General features: G+C 40.3%; 1 protein-coding gene across 12 annotated transcripts in view; it reads right to left on the bottom strand.

Moving 5' to 3' along the window:
* Positions 1–409: 409 nt before the first annotated feature.
* Positions 410–17756, bottom strand: part of MAGI2 (membrane associated guanylate kinase, WW and PDZ domain containing 2) — a 1548202-nt gene continuing 1530855 nt past the window's right edge. For 9 of the 12 annotated variants that reach the window (XM_029615849.1, XM_029615851.1, XM_029615853.1 and 6 more), the window contains one exon: positions 410–8065. In XM_029615849.1, the coding sequence (XP_029471709.1) occupies positions 7263–8065 (803 nt within the window). In that variant the 3' untranslated portion in view covers positions 410–7262. The remainder of the gene's footprint in view (positions 8066–17756) is intronic. The other 3 variants (XM_029615859.1, XM_029615860.1, XM_029615861.1) reach the window with 2 other exon arrangements.

The following is a 17756-nucleotide window of genomic DNA, read 5'->3' as shown; positions in this document are numbered from 1 at the left end:
CTACACAAAATCTTTTATTACATAAGCAGATATTGCTATATGTCAAAGTCTCTATTTTCTGTATCTGTATTCGATATCTCGATTTTGGTACAAGGCAGATATCCTCTGTGATGAAGCTACACTGAATTTGTTCAGGAGGACGTCTCCACGTGCTAAGACAGGGCTTCCCAAAGTGGTGAGGCCACAACCAGGCAGATTTTCGAGATATCCGTAATGAATATGCATGAGACAGATTTGTATATATTGAGCCTCCAAACGTGTGGGACTTTATCTCATGCATATTCACTGTGGGTATCCTGTAAACCTGACTGGTTGCCAGGTCTCCAGGACATATTTGCGAAGGCCTGTGCTAAGAACAGCTGCATATACTACTGGCAAGGGAGAAAAAAAAACAACAGACTTTTGGATATATATTTTATTTGACAGTGTTTTAGAATATCATACAGTAAACAAGATTTCTGTAAAAGTTAATTTATCCATAGCGATGCGTTTCATAAAAATAGTTGCTCACTTACAGTCTTTTCTGTGACTATTAATACATGGAATTATATTTATACAGATACAGCTGTACAAGGTAAATTCGCAGCGAACACTACACAGAAGTATTATGTGGAATGGGAATCAGACGACGTGCTGTTTTCACAGGTTATCGATTGCAGTCGCATAGAAGCAATTACCGCACAAGTGGCAGCTGTGAACTGTGCAAATCAGAATTTATGCAAGCGTAACCTCAGCTTTTTGTCTCCCTTTTGCACACATGGAAAATAAGAGGAAGGGGCATTGGGACGCGCAGCTACACTACAGAAGCATTGTCCAGAAATCCAGATTCAATAAATTAATAGCAAATGATGGGATTTCTTGTCTAGAGGATAAAAACAGATCTTGCATGAAACAAAAGTTGTAAACAACTATAAGTGTTTGTGCTTTTTACTGGATGTGGAAAGTTGATTTTTAAAGCTGCAAAATCCTTCTATGGCTAGGGTGGCCACAGAGCCCCAGGTCACATCCCTAAGACACTGGAACTCTGCGTCCATAGATGCAATGGGGATTAAAACTAGGACTGGTTCAACTTGTCCATTCTGCCATGGGGGCTGTATGGCCATCCTATATAAGGCTTTCAGTGATCTTTGCCTTCCCTTTTATTCAAAGACCTGTTGTACATGTATCTAGCGTGATGGAGTCAGTACAGCACTAAGCAACATTTTATTTTTAGGATGGGGAAGGTGGGGGTTTGTTGATCTGTTATGAAAAATGCATATTTTTCAAAAAGCACCATTTAGAATATTTGTATTGAATTTTCACCTCGTATTTCTCTGTTTAGGAGCATTGAAATGTATGTCAACCATAAAATAACTTTTTCTTGGAAAATATATATGCATGCTCTTTTAATTATTGACTTCTTATATTTCCTGGACCATTATTGACTTCTAGTTGTTTAATGAAATTTAAAAAGACCATGGGTTATCTCTAAATTGATCCTTATTTGTTTGCACTGGATAATTTATCCAGGAATTCTGGTGTTCACAGCTTACTTCCAGCACCAGGAGAAAACAAAGGGAGCAAATGAGAAAGAAAACAAGGTCTCACAAAGTGTAATGCATTAAAACAAACAACATATGCTCTGTTTTAGACTTCTTGGGTATTTTGGTAATTTTCTAAATCCTTGTTTGGCAAATCAGTTTACAATTTAAAGAACCAGGAGATGGAGACTGAAGGGCGGCCATCTCAGTTTCCAAGACCAAGATCCTCAAACTCCCATGATGCACTGCACTGCAGGTGATGTCACTCTATACATAAGTGGAGCAGGCATATATGAATGTCAGGCTCAGAAACCGGGACTATTAGAGACGCTTGTTGTTTTGGTGCAGTAACTGAGAAAGAAATGCTCAAAACCTTGGACAAGAGACAATGAGCTACTTACCTGGGCAGGGAATTGCCTGCAAAACTGAGAAAAAACTCATGATGCCTCTCTGTAACTTCTGTCCGTGTTGTACCTGAATGGTTCTATGTGCCAGGAAATAATTACTGGTCCTAGAGGGCCACACATGGGCTTGGATTTCCAAGCAAATATCATGAGATAAGTTTGCATATATCTGATCCAACATCTGATCCGAACACTTCCACATTTTGGCTATACTGAAAACCAGGCCTGTGTGGGACACTCAAGGACTGAAGTTTGCCATCACTTTGTTAGCCGGACCCCAAGAGCCTTGGGATCACATCAGCATCAATATGCTGGGCCCAGCTAGCTCTATTTTTCAGGGCAGGTTTATGTTAGAATTTTTCTTTGCACAATTTTTTTTTCTCATTATTTACCCTTTAAGGGAAACATGTTTTGGCTTTCATGATCTGATCCCTAGCAGAGGCCTAAAGAATGACGGCAGAGAGTGCCAGGAATAAGTGACAGTAATTTTATATGCTACCCAAGGCTTACCAAATAGTAAAAAATATATATATTTTTTTGACGGACCTTCCTTTGGAGGGAGAAAGACATCTGATGAGAGAATTATGTCGTATGGCTGTTGCATCAAAAGGCAATTAATGCTTTGTGCCAGGGTTTCATGTTCCGGCACGTGTATCTCCTCCAAACAGGAAGAGGTGCCAGCCAGTGGTAAGGCAGCTTATAAAATGCCCAAAGCTTTTCTAGCTGGCTCAGAGCACAACCTGAAAAACATGGCGGAGAAACAGCAGGGCCCTCAGCGATTCAAAAAGCAGACTTTTGTTTACATTCCTAGATAAAAAGTCACCTGGGAACATCCATGTAATCACGGAGGTTCCTGCTGCTTCCTTTCCATGTTTTTCAGAAAGTCAGAGGTTATGGAGTCTACCCTCCTATTCTATATGCTAAATATCCATGCAGAATATTTCTTTTCGCTGGCAAGTTCCTGATAATGGCAGTTTTTTCCTAAATACTTTTGAATGTATAGCCTGGCCATGTGTATAAATATTTATGGCTACACAATTCAGACTTAGTTTTGACTCCTTGCTGTCCTTCATAGTCATACATCCAGGCATAAAAATGTCCCATTAGTCAGCGCAGCTGTTAAACAAAATGAATTCAGTTCCATTAACTTTCAGGAATCACCTTGGAAAACCAGCTGAGAGAATACTACTTTTTACATTTCACATTTTGCTGCATGGTGCTTTATATTTTTGGTTGGTTCAGGAGATGGTTAAGGAGATGCTGGAAGCCTCTGAGTGCTTTAGACTTGTCAAGTGGCTCCGTTACTTTCTGCTCAGACTGGTTTCACCCCCACGCCCTCCTGGACTGGAAGTTCTGATTTCCCTAAGAAAGCAAGATTACCCATCCATGCAGGCAGCGAGACACAACTTGGACTGGATCAGGTTGACCAGCAAATATGGAGCCAGCTGATCACCCTAGCCCTAATCTCAACTTCTGTCCTGAAGCATTTTCATACTGGGCCTAGCTGTTTTTATTTTCCCCTCACCCAAAAATAATTCATCTCTGGAAAGCCAAGTTATATTTTGAATCATTTCAGACATATCGTCTGCAGGTACCGAGTCAAGCAGCGCAGATGGTGGCTGCCTTTCTTAATCTGCAGCTAGCTGCTGTCTCAGTGACTGCCTGTCTCCTGGGAAGAGAGTTTGATAGCCCATTTTCTGGTGCAGATACCAGCCTTAAAACCGCCTCAGGCAGTGGTTTTTCATGCATTGTTAGTGTCATTTTCACTAAATTTGAGAAACTACATCTCCAAGAACTGTTAGCGTTTTCTATAAACTTTTTAAGAAAACATTTAAATGATCGGTGGAATAGCACACTCTGCATTTTGTGGTCATAAAGGACATGTAGGAATTTCTTGCATGCAGAAGACACAAGGCCAAAGAAGGTTCATCTTTATGACAGCTTATGCTGTGAGGTCAATAGTCAGTAATCCAGTGAGCAAAAAAGTTATCTGGATAACTTTAATCACTATTCAGCAGAACTTATCCTGGCAAGTGTCCTGTCTAATATACTCAGCTAAAGTTACCTGGATAAAGTCATTTTGCTAGTCCACAACTTACTCAATATAAACTAGCAGCTGAGCAGTGGTTGATCTCTCGCCCCACCCCCCCCCCAAATATCTTTTAAAATTGTATTGCAGGCTGACTGGCCCTTCCCCTAAGGCCCCCCCAATATCTTAAGAAATTTTGGGGCTGAGCAATGCTGATCCTGCCTTACCTTTAGAAAATTATGGCCAAAAATCCCCATCCCACCCTCAGGCCTTCAAAGGCGTCCCCTAAAACAGCACGGGAAGAGGAGAGACTCTTACACCTCCTCCCATGCCACTGAATACTGAGTGCAGGTACGGCAGAGAAGGTGCCGGCACTTGGCATTAATCTATTCACTTCACTCCCGTCAAAACTCACTACTGAACAGGGATTGGCTGCTTCCTTGCCAGTGAATGACGAATAGGGATTGGTCTGTTCACAGACAGGAAATTGGGGGGGGGAGGGGACAATGAGCGCCACTCAGCCTGACCATTTAGGAGGCAGGATGAGGTTGGGCCGCCTGGCTGCAATACAATTTTAAAAGATATTGGGGGATGGGGCAGAACTGGCCACCGCTCAGCTGCTATTTTTCTTTATTTTTAGTTATCTGGCTGTCTTTAGCAGAGCAATTTTTCCAGAGCTAGCAGGATAACGTTATCTGGCTGGCACTAAATATCAGTGCTAGCCATAAACATTTCAGCCATGTCCCTGCATCACCGCTTTTTAGCTGGATCGTGATTTACTCAGCCACAATTTAGCTGAGGACCGGGGAGAAATTAAGCGCCCTATTTTAATCCAATTAACTCCAAACGTTAGCTGGACAATCGCTTTGAATATCGACTTCTATGGGATTTTCCTAACATACGCAATACTTAATGATATCTCACTGTGCTTTGTCCTCACTGTACGCATGAGCTAATTTACTGCAGTGGGCTGACAACTAGGGAAGGCAGAGTTCAAATCCTGCTTCTCATACTAATGGTACTTTTGACTTTGCGCAAGTCACTTCACCCTTTACTACCTTAGATACAAACCTAGTGGCTAATTTTATAAAGAATGCACGTGTGCCTATAAACACACGAGCAGAGATACACTGCAATTTTATATCGTGCGCACACACATATGCGTGTATCATTTAAAATGCCCCTGGGTGCGCGTATGATCTTAAGAGGTGGCTTGAGTAAATGTCCCGGGTGTATGCTCACACAAGGGGAAAACCAGTTCCTTCATGTCCTTGGGGAGGGGGAGAGAAAGAGACAATATGACACTATATATATCTCTACCACTGTAAGAGGGGCACTTTCAAGTTGAGGGGGGGGTTGGGGGGGAGATGTGGTGTTACATTGGTGTGCTACAGAATTTTGCATCCTGGCCATGGGGAAGGGAATGAAGGACTTGAACAGGCAAATGTAAATTGATCGTTTATTCTTTCAGACAATAGAAGGACTAGGAGGCACTCCATGAAGTTAGCAAGTAGTTCATTTAAAACAAATCAGAGAAATTTTCTTTTCACTCCATGGATTATTAAGCTCTGGACGTCATTGCCAGAGGATGTGGTTATAGCAGTTAGTGTAACTGGGTTTAAAAAAGGTCTGTATAAGGTTCTTATGATTCAAACCCATCCTTACAGTGTAGATATATATAGTGTCATATTATCTTTCCTACAGTGCATGCTCTCCCCCTCCTGAGTATATATGGTAATTCAGAAGTCTTGAAGACCCCTCTGGTTCTTCATCCTGTAAGCTACCCACTCAACCCTGAACCCTTATGCTGCTGTGCTGAAATCCCTAAAACTTGAGACCTCCCGACTTGCTCCTCCATCAGGACTAGCAGTTAAGTTATGCAGATGACATGCGCAATCGTCAGCTTTTCTAAAATTCGGAGCTATGTGAGTAACACTTGGCCCTGCCCAGGAACGCCCATGCCCGGTCTCTTTTCCACCCCCGTGCTCTTGACGCACACGGGTACTTCCGAGCTTCTTAAAATTCATGTTGTTTGCGCACAGCCCATATATACACGAGCAACGTTTTTAAAATCTACCTGTAAGGTTATAAGCTCTTTGGAGGAGGGGAATATTAGCTGTAACTTGCATTGAGCCTGAGTTTGGAGAGGTAATTAAAGAATTTAAATGCATTTCCTAGGCAACGAATACGCTGCACTTGACCTTTGACCTCATAACATGTGCACTGAAAACATTTCATGCACACCTTGCTATGTGCTATTGGTTACTTCTTGTATTTAGGTCACAGGAATCTCTATCACTATTGGGGTAAGGTCTTCAGAAGAACTCAGACTAGCTAGGTTGACCTGGTCAGGCAGGAAAAGCCATCTGGTATTGCATTATGGATTACAGAGTGTAATTGCAGGGTTTGCTCTGCTTGGGCAGGAAGACCTTAACGTAAGGAAAGTGCAGCTCTTCTTCTTTTGAGAATCAATGGATTCCGGTCATGCAATTCTAAGTCATAGTTTTTATCTTCACCAACTGAGATGTGTATGCAACCTTGTGAAACACCAGGTACCTATTCAACTACAGTCCTATTGTAACTCCCTTTCCATGTACAGAAATATGGGTTGTTCACAAAAAAATGGCAGTAAAACAACAGCACACCAGTTACTCCATCTGATTTGCAATTCATCCTGCAGCACGCAGTTAGTTGTCTGATGATGGCAAGTATATTATTCAACAATATGTCGAGTGGACAGTTCCAAAATCTGCAAAGAAACTTTAGCTCCTGCCTAGATATGTTGATAGCAATATATTTACAATGTCTTAGCTTAATTAAAAGATATAATCCTTTCTCAGCTCCAGCTTGCTCAGTGCAGTTGAATTTAAGGCGATGTTCCAGTTTGTAATTGCTCTATCTTGTCCAGTATCTTGCTACAGAGGTTGGATGAAACCCATGATCCTTCATGCAGTGGGAAAGAAAAATTTGCTAAAGCTACACTGCACTAGCCTTCTCTGGTATACTTCACGTTAATTTGGTTCTTCCATAGCTGCCAAAGTTCCCAAGAAAGGACCCAGGAACTTCAGGTACAGTTTTTCAAATCTCCATGTAGACTCTCGTACGTAATTCCTGAATGTCTTGGATGCTGCACACATTCTCATGGATTTACACAGAAATGCTTCTGGTTCCCAAGGTTTTCAGTATGTGTGTATGTGTGTGAGTTAAAATAAATTAAAGAGGAACTTAAATAACGTGAGACAGAAGCTAAGAGGACTTGCACTGACTCTAATTGTGGAACAGTGAGAGGGCGACAGTCAGAATGGTTCTTCATCTGCTCATTGCAGAAGTGCCAGCCTTGACTACAGCAGGTAGCTTATCAGAGCCGGGGATTTTCCATGGCCCTGGCGAGACACTTGCCTTCCTTGCCGTGGTGCTGATGCGCGTATTACTGGAATGAAGATGCCCTTCCCTGGAGAATTCAGTGTATTTTCTATCCTGTTCCCTCTGCTGCTGGACCCTGGAACTTGCATGAGAACCACAGCTATTGCTACTAGATGTCTTTGTGGCATCTGCTGGCTCCAACTTGCCCCTTTCCAAAGCAGGAGCTGTTTTTTTCTCAGCAGCTGCTGCAGTAGCTTTGCGATCCACCTTTGTGCCCAACGATCCTTCTCTGTTGGATTCAGGGGACCTTGATCTGTTGATTCCAAGTTCATTGGTTCCAGTATACAGACTGCCTCTTGCTCCAGCCTCAGTGAGAGCCCTGCTCCCAGCTGCCTTGCCTTCGGAGGTGGGCCTGCTGCCTTCAACCCTCTTCTGTTTACCATTTGAGGATCCCTTTCTGGAAGCCTCTTCCCGTTTTGACCTGTCCACTTTTTTAGGACTCGCTGACCTCTCTCTCGACTCTCCCAATCTTTTCTTCTTGTGACCATGTGCTGAAAGCTCCTTTGGTTTTCCCACGTCTTGTTCCCTCCCGATATCCCCTGCTGGGTCTGGGTTTATCTGGGAAGCAAGTCCAGAGGGCAGAGCTAGATGTGATGAAGTTAATGGTAAGATCATGTCATCAAGGGGAACGGCTACTTCCGGCAGCCCTGGGGCAGTTGCAGAGGGAGAACTCCAGGAGTTTGGTTCGTCTGTTAGAACAGAAAAATAAAGAAGTTTGTTTAAACGTGACAGGCATATAAAGGTTTCAAAACACTTTCTTTTCATAGCATTGCCTAATTTGCATTAGCGTTAATTCGTTTATTTTGCACAGTTTTATGGAAAATTACGATTCAACTAAGTTAAGCCTAATTGAAAACTTTTCACTTTACAAAAAACACTATCGAAAAATGGTCTGTGATTGATTGCAAAACTTAAATTCAGACTTTAATGTTTACAATTTATATGTTTGACTGGATGGACTGTACTGGTCTTTATCTGCTGTCTTTCACTATGTTATTATGTTTGCTCACTTGGCCTCAAAGATCAAATGAGAGAGCTTTTCTGCCACTTGTTTTAAATATATTTCTGCAGGAAAAAAATATTCTGTAAAAATTAGTAGCTATCAGGACAACCCATGAATGAGATTTCTTCAAAAGGTTTTTCATGTAAGCAGAACAATATTCCTGTTCTCACCAATTAGAGGTGTTAAAAAAGATCATGGGGGGTGCACATTTTTTTGATAAGCAAAAATAGACTGTACATAACAGAGGCCAGTTGTCAAATTGCTGGTAAATAGTGATTGACGCTACTTGAAGTGGTTGTCTGAAAACTGAATTCCCTCAGTGCGACCAAAAGTATGCACAAATTTTAGCCACATTGAGAGGAGGCATTCCCAGGAGCGTTTTTAGGTTTCGGGGGTGGAGGAGAAAAAGTATGTGCGTAGGTGGCATTTTCAAAACTTGGTGCATTCTTTTCTGGCAAACATACGCCTGCAGAAAAGCAGGTACAAGTGATGGCGCGGACTTTGAAAATGCAGCGAGTTTTAAAGTGAAAGCGCGTGCTTTGAGAACTGGTGCAAAGCCCACCAACGCCCGCTCCCTGCCCAGAAAAAATGGTGCATGGTCTTTGTCCCAATGCAAAATCTGCCCCCACCCCCCCCCCCCTTCCAAGGCTAGTAAGTTATAGGTCGGAGTCTTCATTCACAGATAAACACGGGACATGACGGTAAGCAGGACAGGTAACGTGTTAGGACTGAGTAGCTGCTTGTTTACTCAGTAAATTATAGTTTTTAAAATCTTTTCTATCTGATTAAAAAAAAACCCAAAAAGCTAAGTTTTGCGTAAATCTCAGGGCTGGATTTAAACAGCTGCTCCCACAGTTTCAATTGGAATTTACTTGTTTCAGCAGTCAAAGGCAACACCGCCAGCTCCTTTATAGAACCGGCATAGGGAGACTAAATTCCATTAATGGCTTCTCCCTTAGCAAGGTGGCTTGAATGTGACATTTGCCATCCCCTATGTGGCTGGCCCCTGAAGAGAAAAGGGCTTTTGTTTTCACTCAGGCCGATTCAATAAGAAGAGCGGGAGAATGGATGCTCCGTGTGGAGCGCCCGCTCTCCCAACGCATGCCCAGCCACCTCTCCTGGGCGCGCAATCCTGTATTTAAATGAGGGGTCGCGCTAAAAAGGAGGCGCTAGGGACGACAGCGTATCCTTAACACCTCCTTTTTAACGGCAACCCAGGAGAGGTGGCTGTTAGCAGGTTCAGGAAACCGACGCTCAATTTTACGAGCATCAGTTTTCTGAACCTGCTGACAGCCATAAGTTAGGAAAATGGACGCTGGTAAAATTGAGCGTCCGCTCTCCTAACCTGATCGGCTGGCAGATTTATTTAAAAAAAAATTTTTTTTTTAAACATTTATGATTCTTCCAACTTAATATCGCTAGGATATTAAGTCGGAAGGTGCACATTTTACTTTCAGTATCGTGGGTGAATAGCTAATGTGAAGCATGAGATGAGCGCTATTCGTTTCTAGGGGGTTGGGCACACGTTTTCGACATGCTAAACCCCTTATAGTATAAGAGGTACTGGATGCGCGTCAAAAAGCATGTTAAACAGTGCACTTGGCCGAGCGCACCTTACAGTATTGGCCTGATTGAGTCTTAATGGGAGACTTGCTAGGTGCTATAAACCTTTAAATAGCTGACTGTAACAATATTTCTCCTTCTTCAGCATTGCTTTCACATTTGTGTGTATGGTAGATATTGCTAGCACACTACCTCATACACCACAACTCCAGTGAAGAAGCCAGGACGACAGGTCCCTGTGGGATTGGCATTTTCTTTTTTTTTTTTGCAAATATGTTTATTAAGTGAGACTTTCATTACAAAAACCAGTAAAGCAACAATTCCAAGTTTCTGCAAACAATGAATGCGGTACTGTGTAAAACAAACCAACTGCTCCCTCACCCTTTTGTCTTATACCTCGTTTTAATCACACATACTAACATCCATTCTCTACTCAAACCCCTTTCGTAGCTCTCCGCACAGAGTATCCAGAGCAGAACTATAAATGTTGTTACAAGAAGTCATATACTTTTTTTCCACAACAAATAACTTTTATGTTGTAATAACGCTCTTTTTCCTGTAACTTCTTTCTGTCTCATTTGTTCCATAATTGCAAATGTTCGCGTGTCTGATTTCCATACAGGAAATACATGCAATTCGTCATTATGCCAATGGGAAAAAATATTTTTTCGCCAGGGTTAATGCAATACTAGCCAGCCTCGCACTGCCAGCAGGCATTGCCAAAGATCTATCAAATAAATATAAATAAGACATTTTGCCATTCCTAACAGTCGATTCAGGAAAACATGAACTTATAAAACTCAACAAATAAATAAATAAAAGGCTCGTAACTTGTGGCGTTCGGTTGGCATATGACATAAAGTCCTCATACAACTGTTACATTTTCAACAGAGGTCTGAGTCCCATAACTAGGGCCCTAGTGAGATAGACTCTATGAAGTATTTTACATTGGGTTTCACGCAAGTTTGCTGGTTTAAGATATCTGTATGACGCTTCAAGAGCAGCTTTCATAGCAGATTCCTGCAACTGAAAACCAAGATCCTCCCCCCATAATTAGGCTAAATGACCACAATGCTGAGTATGAATCCCCTGTATAAGGTGTTGCGCCCAAATAACAGCTTTATTAAACCTGGGTCCCGTTTCCATAAAAGATTCTTCATCACCTGTAACGTTAATTTTTTCCACATCTCCTATGAGATTCATGCAATAACGTCTGACTTGCAGATAAGCAAAAAAAAGCTCTTCTAGTAACTGTTGAAGGAAATCTAGACAAAGTTGTTCAGGATGACCTAAATGTCCTAGACAGTACAGCCCTTTCTTTCTCCAGATCTGAAATGTCACGCTTTACATTCCACAAAGGAGAAGCCGAGTGAACAGCACACACACATATAGGGAAAATCACAACAAACAAATGTGCGGCATACAATATACTGGCCAATAAAATATAACCAACAAACAATTATTTATTTTACATTTGCACACAAAACTTGTGCAGGGTATTTTAGTATATAGTTATCAGTGTTGTACAAGCGACAGAGCCCCAATATGGCCGTGTTTCGCTTCGAGCTGCGTCAGGGGGACCGAAGTTTGTCAAAGTCTACAATAATGAAAATTCAAAAAATTACTGTGCGGGTAGGCGTCCTACATACGTCAAATCAGATTCTCTCTGTGTTATGTTTGCAGAAGTGTTATTTGCCCTTTACAGTTCTATTTAGTTGAAATCCAGACGAATGCGAGGGAGACGCCTGTTGTTAATGACACATAGCTCCACCTGGTTGAATTCCAGACACTGCCTTTCTAAGTCACCTGACTTTCTCTGTTGTTTCGTGCGTTTTTGACAGTGGACCTGTCCATTTAAATGCTGTTGTTAAGGGCTTCATTTCCCGGTACATCGCGGTGAAGAGCACATTCATTTGGATCGTAGGTCTGGTTTTTAAGTTATCATTTTATTGACTTAGCGATATCCCTTATCCTCAGTCTTGTTTTTGCTATTTAGAGACCGGTCGGCCCATCTTTAAACAATCTGAAAGCATACAACACAGCTTCTCAGTCTGCATGATATCGGATAAGTGCCCTTGACATATGTAAACACATGTGTTAGAAAGATAAATTTGTTCCAAAAATTTTATTAAAAATAGCCCTTAGCCCTCACGACTGCACCTTGAATTTTATAGGCGCAATCCTACAGAAGATTAGTTGCCTGTTCGGAGACTGTGAAATAAGTCTTTTACCTTTGTAACTCTCCCATCATCTGTGGAAGTGTGTTGACCCGTCTGGTAAGCCTTCGTTGATTTCCGATCGCTACAACCTTTATTGCCTTTGACTTCACTTGCTGGACTTGTGACTTCCTCGATTTCGCTGGGAAGCCTAGCATATTATTTCATAAAAGTTATCATCCTAAAATGATCAAGCTGGTTTTACTGCCTCTATTTCTTCTCCTGCCTTATGCCCCCTGATTCACGGCTCCCCCATTCTTCAATTTCTTGACTTCACTAAACTTCAATTTTAACTTTTTTCAGGGGTTTCCTCACTCACCCTAGCTGCAATGTCACCAGCAGCTTGAGCTCTGAATCATGAGCCAATTGAAATAACCTGAGTTTTTCACAAGTCACCTTGTAAGGTAAAGTTAGTTCTCATGTCTGATATTGTTTGACTGACCTGTAAATCCCAATGGCAGACATGCACTCTTGCTCCCCTAAGGCCCTTTGTAAAATTTATATAATTCTTCTGCAATTTTTATTTTTATCATTTTCATTTGATTCTGTGCCTCGTGGCCACATCCTATCCTTGTTCCAAAATATTTTATTCCTCATTATCTTTTTAGCTCATCCAGCGGGCTCCCCACGTTGGAAACCAATCATCAGTCCAGACACACAGTAAGTGACCCTGAGTTCCTTTCCACTACATTACCCCGGTTATAGCAATATGTGTTCCTTTTTTCCTGCCCCCCTTCCCTTTCCCCCTCTCCCCCTTCCCCCCCTTTCACTGACAATTTACCACCTGTTTTGTAGTTTTACAATTTTCCATTTTTGTGCTCTGTTCCCTTCTAGCTATAACAATTTGATTTGACGTATGTAGGACGCCTACCTGCACAGTAATTTTTTGAATTTTCATTATTGTAGACTTTGACAAACTTCGGTCCCCCTAATGCAACTCGAAGCGAAACATGGCCGTGTCGGGGCTCTGTCGCTTGTACAACACTGATAACTATATACTAAAATACCTTGCACAAGTTTTGTGTGCAAATGTAAAATAAATAACTGTTTGTTGGTTATATTTTATTGGCCAGTATATTGTATGCCACACATTTGTTTGTTGTGATTTACGCTTTACATTCCCACAGGAAATTCTGCATTACCAGTCATAGACAAAAAAGAGGAAACCCTAGCTGGTCTCTGAAAAATCTCTCTTCACCACCTTCTGGCTTTGTTTAAGGCAATGGAACCAATATGCCCAGTTCTTTCCCAACAATTTTCTCTGGTACACATTGTACAGCAAGTTAATGGATGCAAAGGTTTAACTAAAGCCTGCAATAGATTCTCGGTATCATATTTGCTATCTGTGGACGGCTAGGGCTGGTATAAGGTTGTTATGCGTCCTAGTTGAAACTTATAGCCTGCAGCCCCCCCCCCCCCCCCCGGCCACACCCTCCCTACACGCAAATAAAATTATGCATTTATAATAATTTAACAAACAATAAAATCAAGAAATATAAATTATCAATAGAGTAAAACCATACTAATAAAAAGACTAAATATTTCATAACAGCTGACGAATAGAACAACATCCAGTAATTTAAGAGTTATACAAATTTTCCAAATACCAGTAAACTATTTAAAAACAACAGATACATCCGAGAGCACCCAATAATTAAACTTAATAAAGATTAAAAAAAAATAATCCCCTGCTGTCCATACCTGGGATCTTTTGAATTCCAGATGCCCTGAGATTGTTGTGGATTAGCAGGGGGAGAGGAGAGGAGTTATTGCTCACAAACTTTCTCCTATCTCTCTCATGTGTATACACATGCTTGATCTCTCATACATACACACATATGCTCTCTCATACATGTACGCACACACACAAACGTGTCCTGTCTCTCATACATGCACACACAGACATGCCCTCTCATACATGCAGGATGAAATAAAGAATAGATGCCTGTAGTCTAAAATCAATCCTTTATTGAAGTGGAGACACAAGGGTAGCCCGACTCTGGCCGAGTTTCGCCGTTTCAAACGGCTGCCTCAGGGGCTAAAAACACAAATAAAAACTTTAAGAATAAGAATGAAAGTACTAAAAGTGACATCATCAATAAATATATAGTTAATTAAAATAAATCAATTACATTGGTGAATCAACAATTTGAAAACTAGATAAAAAAAGGATAATAAACTCGTGGTAATATAAAGAGGGTATGTACACTAAAAAATGGTGTGTTTTTATAAAAAAAAAAACAACAAAACAACTTATAACAAACCAAGTGAATTTATAATAAGCCTCACGGTTGAATGAACTACATAAAAACTAAATTCAAAATATTGGTAAAAATGTCAACATTACCTTACAACAATCTTCTTGAATTCATTAGTTATGTATGAACTAAGAATGTAGGGTGATCATATAGAGAGCTGTATGATCTCTTATACTGCTCCGTCTGTAATGATGCAGAAATAGATGGCAACATAACATGATGTATTATGCACTATGATTAAAAATGGATCTAAATAATCAGAACAATAACTGTACATAGCAATATATCTCTATTATTTTTCAATATATATCACTTTCTATTGTATGCCTTATGTGATTGATCTGTGTTGTAATAAAAGAAATATAAAATATAAAGTATGTATATTACAGATGTGTATATGTAAAGTATGAAACGTTAAGATGTTAAAAAAATAAAAAAAGGTGAATGAATAAGTAAAAAGAGTGTAAAAAGCAATAAAAAAATGAATAAACCAGATAAGCCTTCACTGGGTTTCTGTTACCTTTAAAAATAGATTAAAGATGATTTTGCACACTTAATAGAGCACTTATTACCAACTGCATAGATTTGTATAAGTCATTATATAGATATATGTTTTTTTTGGTATGTACATTTAAATATTACAACACCAATTCATTTATTGGACGTATAAATCCTTTTACATGTACACTGGTTAGCATTTTAGATTGACATGCCCATATTTAATTATTTTTAAAAAATTTTAAAGACTTCGGTACAAATTTTTTAGCCTTTGTATTTGATATGTTTTAGTATTGCTCGCCAGGATCACATTTTTGTTTTTTGGAGTTATTTCAACAAAGGGATGTAATGGTTTTATTTTTTGATCGGATTTCATCATTGTAGCACTCATGCTTTATAAGTTTCTATGTCATAGTGAAGTAGCATTTTTTGCACGTTTTTCAATAGGTACATCTTGTGCACATGGTTCACTTCGTTGTATTCACATGCTTATGAGGAGTTTTTTCTCAGGTTTGGATTGTTCACAATAAGTGTTTTCCTTCATACTCACATACAGTAGTATTTTCATTATTCACTATTTTTAGATTTTACACACACACACATCACATATTCCCATATAGTATATAGATTCTAACAACACACACACAGTTATTCATTTTTTTATTGCTTTTTACACTCTTTTTACTTATTCATTCACCTTTTTTTATTTTTTTAACATCTTAACGTTTCATACTTTACATATACACATCTGTAATATACATACTTTATATTTTATATTTCTTTTATTACAACACAGATCAATCACATAAGGCATACAATAGAAAGTGATATATTGAAAAATAATAATAGAGATATATTGCTATGTACAGTTATTGTTCTGATTATTTAGATCCATTTTTAATCATAGTGCATAATACATCATGTTATGTTGCCATCTATTTCTGCATCATTACAGACGGAGCAGTATAAGAGATCATACAGCTCTCTATATGATCACCCTACATTCTTAGTTCATACATAACTAATGAATTCAAGAAGATTGTTGTAAGGTAATGTTGACATTTTTACCAATATTTTGAATTTAGTTTTTATGTAGTTCATTCAACCGTGAGGCTTATTATAAATTCACTTGGTTTGTTATAAGTTTTTTTTTATAAAAACACACCATTTTTTAGTGTACATACCCTCTTTATGTTACCACGAGTTTATTATCCTTTTTTTATCTAGTTTTCAAATTGTTGATTCACCAATGTAATTGATTTATTTTAATTAACTATATATTTATTGATGATGTCACTTTTAGTACTTTCATTCTTATTCTTAAAGTTTTTATTTGTGTTTTTAGCCCCTGAGGCAGCCGTTTGAAACGGCGAAACTCGGCCAGAGTCGGGCTACCCTTGTGTCTCCACTGCAATAAAGGATTGATTTTAGACTACAGGCATCTATTCTTTATTTCATCCTGACGGCTATTATAGATCGCCTTCCTTTGTGCTTTTTGGGTCCTCTCATACATGCATACACAAGCCCTCTCTCATACATGCACATGCACACACACACCAAGATCTCTCTCTCATATATACATGCACATGGACATGCCCTCTCATAGATGCACACACATGAACCTGCTCTCTTAATCACTTCCCCTCCCCTGGCAGCACAAGGCCAACAGCAACAACCTCGTCCTGCAGCCCCTGCAGCCCCCGGTGCTCTTCCTCTTTCTTCAGGCCTGCGGGGACTGATGCTTCTCTGCCTCATGCGTAGCTTTCTACAGCCAAGCAGGAACTGGGGCCGACGTTACGACTTCCTGAGTGGGCGGGGCCATGCTGGTCGGCTGCAGCTGCTCTTCCTGCTCTTCACTGCAGCACAGCCCGGGCCAGTACTGCATCTTCTTGCGGCAAGGAACTGCTCTTCTTCTTCCCACCTACGTTGGCACTGGCATGGTCTCTCCCTCTTCCCGCCCTCGCGGAACTGTGCCATTGCACTTTCTTGTCCAGCCTCGTGGGCAGGATGAGGAAGAGACCATGCCGATGCCACCCTACGACCGGTGGTGCCCTGGATGGTTGCCTAGTGCTTCCACCGACCCTGAGGACGTTCAGTCTTGTATAAAACAAAGTAATGCTGCTAAGTTATAGAACCTGAAATACGGCAGTGCTAAGCCACCCTAATACTTGTCTGAACATAACACATTGTCGCTTATTCTAGCTCTTTTTTTCTGCCAAATAAAAGTAGTTACAGCCGTTTTGAAAGCCTGAACCTCAATTTTTGAGCCCATAATGGCAGCATTTGTGTGGGATATAAGAGTTTAGGTACACCTTCCCATCAGTGACGGAGGAAAATCCATCCATTAAGAAGAGTTTTTACCTTTTCTAAACTATTAATAACATTGAGTTGATATAAGTCATTTATCGACGAGGGTTCTAAAGTTAAGACATATAATAAGGGGAAAAGAGGACAGCCTTGTCTAGTGCCTCTAGCAAGCTGAAACTGACTAGACAAAACTCCATTAACCAGTATTTGTACCTGAGGATTTGCATAAAGGTGCAACCACCCCAGAAAACTATTCCCAAATTCATATTGTTGTAACACTCACCAAATATACGCTCATTCCACCCTATCAAAAATGTTTTTTAAATCTAAACTGACCAGCAACCTATCCGGTTGCTTTATGTTCTGTGAATGTAAGGCCAAAACAGCTTTAAGAATATTGGCGGAAGAATGTCTGCCTTCAATAAATCCAATTTGATCAGAAGAAACTATCTTTGTGCCATGATGGCTGCAAGAATTTTGACATCCTGGTTTAAAAGGGAGATTGGGTGGTAAGACTCTCTGGAAGGGTTGGGTC

The sequence above is a fragment of the Rhinatrema bivittatum genome, chromosome 9 (genome assembly GCF_901001135.1).
Source record: "Rhinatrema bivittatum chromosome 9, aRhiBiv1.1, whole genome shotgun sequence".
In the NCBI taxonomy this organism is placed as follows: Eukaryota; Metazoa; Chordata; class Amphibia; order Gymnophiona; family Rhinatrematidae; genus Rhinatrema; species Rhinatrema bivittatum.
The sequence above is the reverse complement of the archived record's forward strand: the minus strand, read 5'-3'. Positions and strand labels throughout refer to the sequence as shown.